Source organism: Microplitis demolitor, chromosome 7 (genome assembly GCF_026212275.2).
Source record: "Microplitis demolitor isolate Queensland-Clemson2020A chromosome 7, iyMicDemo2.1a, whole genome shotgun sequence".
In the NCBI taxonomy this organism is placed as follows: domain Eukaryota; kingdom Metazoa; phylum Arthropoda; class Insecta; order Hymenoptera; family Braconidae; genus Microplitis; species Microplitis demolitor.
In genome coordinates, this window is record NC_068551.1 from 13,651,963 (window position 1) to 13,664,460 (window position 12,498).

Genomic DNA, 12,498 nt, shown 5'->3' on the forward strand with positions numbered 1-12,498 from the left:
AACTTCTGTAGAAATTTTAAGCTGTTTTTGATCTACCTGGACCGGAAAATTTGATCTGATTTTAGTCTAATTGGACTATTTGATCTGTTTTTGATCTTTCACAAAAATTTTAAGCTGTTTACGACGTGTTATTTTAAAAAACAATTGTGTTACGGGCAGGCCAAACTAGATTAAATCATGGACTTATAAAATTTTTATTCATAGGCAATATTTATAAAAAAAATATTAAGTTGCAGAATTGATTATGTTTTATTTACTATTTATTCAGTTTCTTTTGTTTATAAATGTTGGCAGTTAATGAAAATTTGACAGCATAATTTTTAGTTGTCTTGTCTGAATATTTATAGCTTTGAATAAAAGTGATAAAACAGCTCTTAAAATGTCAAGAAATTTTTCTTATTTATTGGATAAAGTCGAAAATATGTTGGCATTACAAAACATCAAAATTCTTGTGCCACGGAGAAAAAACTTTCTGTTTCAAGTTTGGTCGACAGCATTGTAAATATTGGTAGGTTTCGAGCCAACACTTTTCTCTGTGTGACATCTTATTACAGAGGCGCATTAGTATGTTTCAAATACCAAGAAAATTAAAATAAATTAATAAATCTAGATTATCATTATTATTATTTATATATTTATAAAAAGTCCTGTTTTTGTCCTTGAAAACAATTGAACACAAACCAATAGTTATAAAAAATTCTGTTTTTAGTCTAAACCCGATTTAAAACAGACTAAATATCATAAGAAATCAAGTCTGATATTTGCCTGGATAATGACTAGTACGGACAAAAACAGATTAAATTCCTATATAAAATAAATGCCATTTATCAACTTGAATTAAAGAAAAAATATTTGAATTTATCATTTATTTTAAAACGGATCTAATTTTTTGACCCGGGAAACTAATGATTTGGAAGTTTAATGCATATTTTTATTTGTAAAAACAATTTTATTTATACTAAAAATTTTAATCACATTATTTTTTAATGACCTCATTTTCAATAATAGAAAATTTAAGGTTACCTAGAGAATAAACATGGACAAATAAATACATTTGCTGTGAAAATCTTTAAAGTTTGAACACAGTAATTACTTATCATTTTGGGTATTATCATGACGAAATTCATTTATATTTATATACAATAAATAAAAATAATTATTACCTGCGAGATTTATGTTTGGATGTTCAAATTGTGAACTTGCAATTCAAAACTAACGATAACTAACCAAGAAAACGAATAAGTGTCACAAGCAAATACGCTGTGCTCTTTGAAGCGCTGAAATTTTTACTTCACCCAAGTAAATATATTACTTGGTTTGAGAGATAGATTTATTGTGTGAAAAAAACGTACTTTTAAACCAAGTATTAACAAATCTTGATTTAAGAATCCTGAAACTCCGTGAGCCAAGCAAACAATTTTTGAAGCAAAAAAAATGGCATTCTTCAAACTAGTATTCTTGGTCCAAAATTATCTTACTTGAATAAAGTTAACTTTTTTTTGTGCACCTTTTTTGCCTCAAAATGTAATCAGTTTCAAGTCTTGCTGAGCCTTTTCAATTGCCACCAAGAAAGTTCAAATCGGTTCATTCCATCCAAAGATATCGTTGGACTAAAATTATAATGATTCAGTAAAAGTACGTTTTACCGGCCTAACAAATTTTTGAGCTAAAAAATTTACAAGTAGTAATGTTTCCAAGCTCCCTGAGCTCGGAAACAGCGGGAAGTTTTTGGGCTGGCCCCATTTTTATTTTAACACCATTTTCAGGATTAAATTAAACACTGATATAACCTTAAAGCCGAGATAGTGTGGACTTACATCGGTTTTTTATGTAACGAAATATTATTATCATTATCATTATTATTATCACTATTGTTTTCCGTTTTGTAGATTCTCAAACACTTACACTCACATCCTTACTCTCTAAATCTGAAACAGTAACTATTCATTGTTTCACAGCTATAAATATACCAAGTGGTATACTTATAGTTGTGAAATAGTGTATATACACTATTTTTCAGTGATTTTCACTGTTTCCGAATTAGAGAGTCTGCTCCGATCAGAGTTAATTTACTCCACGTGTACATCGTTTTAATACCGATTGAATAACATCGTTCCACCAGTGTGAGATCATGTTAACACCGCTGTTTTACTGTGTGTACTTTAAAATAAATTTATTTTAATTTTCGATACTTTGAGTAATTATTAAAAATTCACTTTTCAAATACTTTAAATCGGAATAATATTTAATTTGAATATATTTCAAATGAAATTAATTAATTTTTTATGCAATAATAATTATCAAAGGCAGTAAACGGTAACTTTTTTAATTAAATAGTTACATAACGAAAATAGATATTAAACAATTATTATAAACATGACAAAGATTAAAAATAGAAACTCATTATTAATTTTAATTTGAAGCCTATGGTATAGAACCAAAAGTAAGGAATGAGCTTAACAACAAGTTTCACTTTAATCCACAAAATCTGCGGTAGGCCGTGACAATTGATTCAAAGACGTAGTTACAAAGGCTTTGAGTTAAGACGCTCACACAATGATAATTATTACATTTATAAGTACATGATATATTATCTATTATTAAAACACATATTTATGTGTAATTACAAAAGTTAATTAGAAAATAAATAATCAAATGAAACAAACCTGAACTCTACTTTCAGTCAGCCCGATCCGCATGGCAATTTCTTCTCTTAAAAAAATGTCTGGGTAATGAGTTTTACCAAAACATCTTTCTAGTTCATTTAATTGGGCTGGAGTAAATCGCGTCCGGTGTCGTTTCTGCTTTGTTGGTTTGTCGTCATTCTGGCCAATACCTCCTGCGCCTCCTGAAAGTAAATTATTCCTTAAAATTACTCAAGTTATTGATTTTAGAAAATAATAAAAATTATAAGAAAGTTAAATTACTCTCTTACCTGCTCCAGGCATGCCCATTATTAATTCTTGATGAAGCGTAAGCCCTCCACCAGCAGACAGACCTCCACCCAGATTTGTCCCCAGGACACCGTCCAATTTTTCGTGTTTCAGTTCTTGTGCATGAAGATCTTTCGCTCCTACAGTAAAGGCACAATTATTTTATAATCTAGGATTCATTAATTTTTTTTTTTTTTTTTTTTTTTTCATTTTCAATTCTTTTTTTTTAATCCTTATCACGTAATTCTTTCGTCTTTTGATTTTCTATATAATACCCTTAGATTATTCTTTCCCGAATGTCGGCGGCCAACGCAACCCCGTTAGACTTGTAATTTAAATTTGTATAGGAGCAGAAGCCGGCCGACCGGTAGCGACGGACCTACAGGTCACTTAGCACGAAGGTGTGAGAATCGTCACTGGTCTCCGCTTCAAGGCGAACAAATATACGCGGTCACCATCTTACTACAGGGCTCCCATGTTTCACCTCACAAAAGTAACCGACAGAGAAAAAACTTAAGGAGAGACTTGTGTATAGTAAATAATACAAGTGTTGAAAGATTGCTCATATAAGAGTTACTATATGTGGATTGTTTGAGTGTTACTTTTGTGCTTTGTCGGGTGTTATGTTGCGTAATGAACTAGTTTAATCTTTATTGATAATTATAAATATTTTTAGAAAAATTCTTTTCAAATTATTTTACTTAAATTACACTTGTGACGAATTTTCTTACATATAAAGGAAACTAGGACAAAATGAAACTGTATTTTAAAACTAAAAAAAATATTTTTTTCTACAAAATATGAATAGTTACAGTTTGTAGTAAAGAGTAGGGACAAGTTAATCAGTGTATGCAATAGGGCTATTAAAAAATATTTTTTTTTTATTTTGAAGTATTTGTTACCTGAATTAATTCATTGAAAACTGTAAACAGCTGAAACTGCGGTAAAATTGGCCACTATTGAAAAAAACAAAACAATTGTTTGCTGGAATTTGTTGTAGTTGATGATAAAGATTGAAGGATGTTTCGATAATTAAATTTATGTAATAACAAAAACTTAGTGTAGTCTATTTTTCCCGAAAGTTAGCTTTTTGTAATTTTCAATTAAATAATTCACAAAACAACGCAGATAGAAAAGATCTATATTCCGGGTCAAAAAATTAGATCTGTTTTAGAATAAATGATAAATTCAAATATTTTTTCTTTAATTTAAGTTTATAATTCATTTATTTTATATAAGAATTTAATCTGTTTTTGTCCGTACTAGTCATTATCCAGGCCAATATCAGACTTGATTTCGTATGACATTTAGTCTGATTTAAATCGGGTTTAGACTAAAAACAGACTTTTTTATTATAATTTTTGGTCTGTATTCAATCGTTTTTATGGACAAAGTTGAAGTTGAGTCAAAACGACTTAAATAACCTGAATAACTTTCGAAGGAGTGAATTTAGCAAAAAATGTTAAGAGACCTTTTTTGTAGAGCATTAAATTTCCTTCAGAAATCTTTATCTTGACTAGAAAAAATTTCAATATTTCTAGTAGTTACGAAAATCAAAAATCGAAACAAAGAATTTAAAAAACAAATCTGCATTTAAGGCTCGGTTACAAGCAAACGGCTCATTTTACGTCAATGTCCTAAGAGAGATTTTTTGTAGGGAATTCAATTTTCTTCGAGAATATACATCGCTCAAATTTTTCAAATAGATGATTTACGAGTTTTGGGTAAAAAATGAAATTTCTCTAAAAAAATCAATAGTCGTAACGATACACCTCTTAACATCAATATTAAGGGCTCAAACTTTCACAATAATTTTTTTTGGTCATCAGGAATAATATTTTCACAGCATCGAAAGAAAAAAAAAATAGTCAATTTTTTGGGCCCAGTCTAATATATATATATATATATATATATATTAGGGTTCTTCGTTTCCGGCGGAAGTATTTTTTTTGTTGCACATCAAGCAAAATATTTTTATGCTAAAACAAAAATTCCTGCTAAGTTTGAGCTCTTAATTCCAATCCTAAATACTTTTCATTTAATTTCCAAGATTTCCCATTTAAAATACTCGTAATTTAAATTACTTTTTTTTTAACTTTCTAATATTCAGCTGCGTTTTATGATATCGACACGGTTTTGGTCGCAAATTGTAGGACATTTGGTGTTCTTCAATAGTGCCCATAGTAACTTAGCTGTAATTCCAGCTGTTTCACTTGTGTCCGCTGTCGAAGTCATTTTTCCTATGAAATTGACCTTTATTGGCTAGCAGAACGTAAACCAATGAAAGTACACTGAAAATGTTTATAAGAATTTTATAGGAAATTCCGTTTTCTTCAAAAATAGCAATTATCATTTTCTTTTTTAATATTATATTTTTTAAATTATTAAAACTCCTATAACTTGGAAACTATTGACTTTAGTGACTTGACTCATAGGACTTTTTTTGAAGGGAATAAAGTTGTCTATAAAATTTCCATTAATATTTTTGATGTGCATTCATTGGTTTACGTTCAGCAAGCCAATAAAAGTCAATTTGATACGAAAAATGACTCCTCAGCGGACATCAGTGAAACAGCTAAGCTAATATGGGCACTTTTGAAGAACACCAAACGCCCTACAAACGCGACCAAAGCCGCGTCGATATCATAAAACGCAGCTGAGTATTATAAAGTTAAGAAAAAAGTAATTTAATTTACGTGTATTTTAAATGGGAAATCTTGGAAATCAAATAGAAAGTACTTAGGATTGGAATTAAGAGCTCAAACTTGGCAGGAATATTTGTTTTAGCATAAAAAACAATATTTTGCTTGATGAGCAACAAAAAAAATACTTTTACCGGAAACGAAGCACCCTAATATATTTATTCAGCCGAGACAACTAAAAAATAAAGCTGCCAAACTTTCATTAACTGCCGGCATTTTTAAACAAAAGACACTAAATTCATAGTAAACAAAACATAATCAATTCTGTAATTTAATATTTTTTTTATAAATATTGTTCATAAATAAAAGTATTAGAAGTCCATGATTTAATCAAGTCTTGTCCTTGCAAATTTTTAGAACTAAAATTTTTTAAAGTTCAAAAATTAATCTAACTTTGTTTGTCAATAAAACAATTGTTTTTTAAAACAACAGATCGAAAACAGCTTAAAATTTTTATAGAAGATCGAAAACAAATCAACTAGTCCAAATACAGTGCAATTAGACTAAAATCAGATCGAATTTTACGAAAATTACCTACCCAACATCAGTTTTTCCTGAGTGGGGCCCAATTGGGAACTCATTGGGATAGCCCAATGCAAAAATAACTAACTTATATTGGTTTTGCCACATCGGTACCCAGTTGGGAACTTGTTGGGATATCCCATTGCAAAAATTACCATCCCAACATCAGTTTTTCCTACGTGGGGCCTAATTGGGAACCCATTGGGATAGCCCAATGCAAAAATAACTAACTTTTATTGGTTTTGCCACATCGGGATTTAATTGGGAACTTGTTGGGGTAGCTAGCCCGATGCAAAAATTATTATTATTTTAATAACTTTAATGATTCATATACAATCTGAAATGCTCAAAATTCGTTATTGAAAAATTTTTTTTTCGAAAATTTAATAATAAAACGAATTTGTGTTCTACGCTCGTACACAATATTTATGTTGAAATTACTTTTTTATTTATCTACATTGTATATAAACAATTCATTTTATCAAATTTAATTAATTTTTAAATCAAATTATTTTTCACTTCTTCTGAACAAGATATTCTGTTTTGTGTCCTTCCCTCCTCTCTTTTCTATTTGTTCTAGTATAATTTCAATTGACTACAATTTTGATTAAATTGATTTTTTCTTGATTTACTTGAGGTTTTAATTTGGTAATCCATTTGACCGTAAGATTTTTTAATTTTTTTTAATTAATATTCTGTTTACTGGCTAAAAATTAAGCAAAGTACAAAATAATAATATATTTACACAAAGAGTACGTCGATTATTGCATCACTATAGGTATTTGAGAATACCTTGGTCTTACCCAATTGGAAGCCTATAGGGATTGCCCGATCAGGACCCAAGTATGTTTCTGCGTTACATCCTAATCTAGGGTTGCCATTGGGCAACCCAATTGGTTCCCAAGTGGTTGCACTGAAAAATTTCAAGTCGGGGTATGCCAAGGCTTGAACCAGTCGCTCCGGCTCGAAAAATTCGATCTGATTTTAGTCTAACTGCACTGTATTTGGACTAGTTGATCTGTTTTCGATCTTTTATAAAAATTTTAAGCTGGTTTCGATCTTTTGTTTTAAAATACAATTGCTTTATTGACAAACAGAGTTAGATTAATTCTTGAACTTTAAAAAATTTTAGTTCTGAAAATTTGCAAGGACCAGACTTGATTAAATCATGGACTTTCAATACTTTTATTTATGAACAATATTTATAAAAAAAATATTAAATTACAGAATTGATTATCCCGGATCTAAAAATTTAATCTGATTTTAGTCTAACCAAATTGTATTTGGACTACTTGGTCTGTTATTGAACTTCTATAAAAATTTTAAGCTGTTTGACCGGTTTTTTAAAAAAATAATTGCGTTACGGGCAGACAAAACTAGATTAATTCTTGAACTTTAAAAATTTTAGTTCGGAAAATTTGCGAGGACAAAACTGGATTAAATCATAGACTTATAAGATTTTTATTTATGAGCAATACTTATAAAAAAATATTAGGCGAGACCGGGACAAGACGGCCCACCTAAGCCGATTATTATTATTTGTGGCTCTTAACCATCAAGTCTATTTACTTTCGTCCAATTTTAACTCAATTCACCAAAATTTTGGTGAAGCTCCTGAAAAAAAAATTTTTTTTGGGGCAAGACGGTCCCCTCCAAAAAAAAAATGAAAAAAAAAAAGTTTTTTCTTTTTTAATTGTAAAAAAATTTCCCGCGTTACAAATGTTTATATTTTTCTCTTTAACAACAGTATTTACTTTTATATTACTCGAAATAACCTTTTTTGATATAATACGAGTAATTTGTTCACTTCTGTAGAAAAAAATTGAGTGTTTTAATTTTTTTCCAAACATATTACCAAATAAAAGAATTAACCAAAAATGATATTTCTATTAAATTAATCATGACTAGGTTATAATAATATGAAAAACATTTTTTTTAGAATTTTTTGAGTAGTTCATTTTGCCCCTAGTTTCACGTATAGGGCTAAAAATGAGTAAATAATCTGAATTTGTGTTAGTCAAAAGAAAACAAGAAAAAAAAAATTTGGTTAATTTTTGAGGTGGGCCTTCTTGCCCCAGGGGGGTGGTCTTGCCCCGGTCTCCCCTAAGCTACAGAATTGACTATGTTTTGTTCACTATTTACTTAGTATCTTTTGTTTAGAAATGTCGGCAGGTTATGAAAGTTTGACAGCTTAATATTTAGTTATCTAAACTGCATATTTATAACATTGAATAAAAGTGATAAAATAACTCTTAAAATGTTAAGAAATTTTTCTTATTTACTGGATGAAATCGAAAATATTTTGGCTGAGAAAATATCAAAATTCTAGTGACATCTTATTACAGAAGCGCATTAGCATGTTTCAGATACCAAAAAATTAAAATAAATTTATAAATCTACATCATTATTATTATTATTTATATTTGTAAAAAGTCCTGTTTTAGATCTAAGAGCGATTAAAATCAGACTAAAAATGATAGTAAATAAAGTCGGTTTTTATCCTTAAAAACAATTGAACACAGGCCAATAATTATAATAAAAAAGTCTGTTCTTAGTCTAAACCTGATTTAAAACAGACTAAATATCATACGAAAATAAGTCTGATTTTGGCCTGGATAGGGAATAGGACGGGCAAAAACAGATTAAATTCCTATATAAAATAAATACGATTTATAAACTTGAATTAAAGAAAAAATATTTGAATTTATCATTTATTTTAAAACAGATCTAATTTTTCGACCCGGGCATGTTTTGTTTACTATGAATTTAGTGTCAATTTCGTTTAAAAATGTCGGCACTTAATGAAAGTTTGGCAGCATTATTTTTTAGTTGTATCACTAAATATATATATATATATATATATATATATATATATATATATATATATATATATATATATATATATATATATATATATATATATATATATATATATATATATATATGTAGCGTTGCTACAGTAATTACGATCGATCATTTTCGGCAATCTACGCCAGAAGATCGATTTTTCCATATTCCGTCCCTACCTCATTCGTAGAGACATTACACAATTACAAGATACACCGCTGAGCTGCGAACACGCATTCAAGCATTTTTATTTTGTATACTTTTCTTTTACTGTGTTAGTTACGTTTGATAAATAAAACATTTATTTATCATTATAAGTTGGTTTAAATAGTTTATTATAATATAGTTAAATTTTACCCTTAACCACTAAATTGGTGACCCCGACGTGATTTCTTTTTACAAGAAGCGTCTAACACGTGCGTTACACAGTTTATAAAATCTCGCGAGTTCTCGCGTCGTTTTGCCGCGAATATTTTGTCGCGTTGCCGACTAACTGGCGAGACCGTGATATTTTATTCACAGTTATTTTTGTGTGAATTTATTTTTGATTTAATTCGTGCAGTGAATTTTTCTATCATTGTGCAGTTTTTTAACTTCCCGCTAAGAAAATCGACGATTTTCAAAAATTTCGGGAAGTTATTGTTTTCACCCCGATTTTCGAAAATCGAGTTTTCATCAGATGTCGACGTTTTGAGGTCCTAAGAAGCTATTCTGACTATTTTCAGAATGATGTCCGAGTGTGTGTATGTGTGTGTGTGTGTGTGTGTAAGTGTGTGTGTGTGTGTGTATGTAAACTCTTTATAACTTTTGAACTAATGAATCGATTTGGATGGTTGAGGTAGCAATCGAAAGAGCTTGTTGGCCATCAACTTTCCTGAAAATTTCAGATTATTTGAATAGACTCGAAAATATTTGCGAATTACGAAAAAAAAAATCGGTCTGTCGGTTGATCCTGCGGGCCAGCCCCAAAACTTCCCGCTGTTTTCAACCTCAAAGAGCTCGAAAACATTAGTGTAGATATATTTTCGAGCTCTTCGAGCTCGAAAATGCTATCACATGCAACTGTTTTTTTACGATCTTTTCAAGCTCTAACAAGTTACCTCTTATGCTGAAGTTTGCAAATTTAAGAATCGAAAATCATCAATGAAGCAGTTTTTAAAATTTAGTTCCTGATTATGTTCAGTAAAATAAGTGTATTAAGGCAGAAATCGATGTCAGGGATCAAAATCAGGATTTAAAGAAGTTTTGACTCATGTAAGAAACAATAAAATATGAAATATCCGACAAAAATATTAAAAACTACGTTTTATCGATTTTTTTGTTGATAATATGATTTAAACTAAAAACCAAGTTCGATGACATTATATGATCAAAAGAAACCATAAAAAATATGAGTTGGTATGATATCAGGCACATTTTAGTACGTTATATTCTGATTTATCCGGAAAAAATAACATAAAATGTTATTTTTTTAACTTTTTAACGCCGATATCTTTTGAACTAATCAATCGATTTTGATAGTTGACGTAGCAATCGGCGCGTTTTATTGAGTTCTAGAGCTGATTAAAATTTAAAATCGATCGCGTCAGTCGTTTCGAAAATATTTAGAAAAAACCGTTTTTCACTATTTCTTTCTCCCACGATAACTCTCGAACGAATTATCCGATTTTAATGTTTGAGGTGGCAATCGACGCGTTTTATTGAGTACTAGAGCTGATTAGATTTTTAAGTCGATCGTATAAATCGTTTTTGAGAAATCAATAAAAAACTAAAAAAAAAATTTTTTTTTTTCGTAATTCGCAAATATTTTCGAGTCTATTTTATCAAATAATCTGAAATTTTCAGGAAAGTTGAAGGCCAACAAGCTCTTTCGATTGCCCTCTCAACCATCCAAATCGATATATTAGTTCAAAAGTTACAAAGAGTTTACACACACACACACACACACACACACACACACACACACACACACACACACACACACACACACACACACACACACACACACACACACACACACACACACACACACACACACACACACACACACACACACACACACACACACACACACTCGGACATCATTCTGAAAATAGTCAGAATAGCTTCCTAGGACCTCAAAACGTCGATATCTGATGAAAACTCGATTTTCGAAAATCGGGGTGAAAACAATAACTTCTCGAAATTTTCGAAAATCGTCGATTTTCTTAGCGGGAAGTTAAAAAAAATTTTTTTTTTAGTTTTTTATTGATTTCTCAAAAACGACTTATATGATCGACTTCAAAATCTAATCAGCTCTAGTACTCAATAAAAAGCGTCGATTGCCACCTTAAACATCAAAATCGGATAATTCGTTCGAGAGTTATCGCGGGAGAAAGAAATGGTGAAAAACGGTTTTTTTTAATATTTTCGAAACGGCTGACGCGATCGATTCCAAATTTTAATCAGCTCTAGAATTCAATAAAACGCGCCGATTGCCACGTCAACCATCGAAATCGATTGATTAGTTCAAAAGATATCGGCGTTGAAAAGTTAAAAAAATAACATTTAATGTTATTTTTTCCGGATAAATCATAATATAACGTAACAAAATGTGCCTGATATCATACCAACTCATATTTTTTATGGTTTCTTTTGATCATATAATGTCATCGAACTTGGTTTTTAGTTTAAATTATATTATCAACAAAAAAATCGATAAAACGTAGTTCTTAATATTTTTATCGGATATTTCATATTTTATTGTTTCTTACATGAGTCAAAACTTCTTTAAATCCTGATTTTGATCCCTGACATCGATTTCTGCCTTAATACACTTATTTTACTGAACATAATCAGGAACTAAATTTTAAAAACTGCTTCATTGATGATTTTCGATTCTTAAATTTTCAAACTTCAGCATAAGAGGTAACTTGTTAAAGCTTGAAAAGATCGTAAAGAAACAGTTGCATGTGATAGCATTTTCGAGCTCGAAGAGCTCGAAAATATATCTACACTAATGTTTTCGAGCTCTTTGAGGTCGAAAACAGCGGGAAGTTTTGGGGCTGGCCCGCAGGGTCAACCGACGCCCAGATTTTTTTTTATCTTTTATCACCCTTGGTGCATTGCTGGGCATCTTATTGACGTTATGCCGTATCAGTGTTAATTCGGGGGACCTTTAGTGCGAATCGAATAGTGATAAAAGTTTACGCGAGCTGTGATAAAAAAATTGTAATTAATTTTTCGCGCAGGGTCGCGTATAATATTTTTTCCGTTACCGGAAATACCATCGAGGATTAAGCCAATACACCGGCTGCACATTCCTGAGCCGTGCGTCATCGATAATCTTTCGGTAGCACAGTACCGAATTAAAGACATTGTTGAGGGGTGATGTCAGACTCTGAAACGGAGAGTGACAAGAAAATAAAATAATCTTAAGTGCAGGTGATATTATTATTATTTGAAATATTATTTTTATTTTCTATATTTCAAAATGTACGCATTCACCGCAGAGG

At 30.3% G+C, this 12,498-nt stretch overlaps 1 protein-coding gene across 1 annotated transcript in view; it reads right to left on the reverse strand.

The window, feature by feature from the left end:
• Positions 1-12,498, reverse strand: part of LOC103578892 (homeobox protein orthopedia) — a 130,496-nt gene that overhangs the window by 93,836 nt on the left and 24,162 nt on the right. Inside the window, exons 2-3 of the mRNA XM_014442320.2 lie at positions 2,936-3,073; positions 2,667-2,848 (exon numbers count right to left, since the gene is read on the reverse strand). Of these exons, the coding sequence (XP_014297806.1) occupies positions 2,667-2,848; positions 2,936-3,073 (320 nt within the window). The remainder of the gene's footprint in view (positions 1-2,666; positions 2,849-2,935; positions 3,074-12,498) is intronic.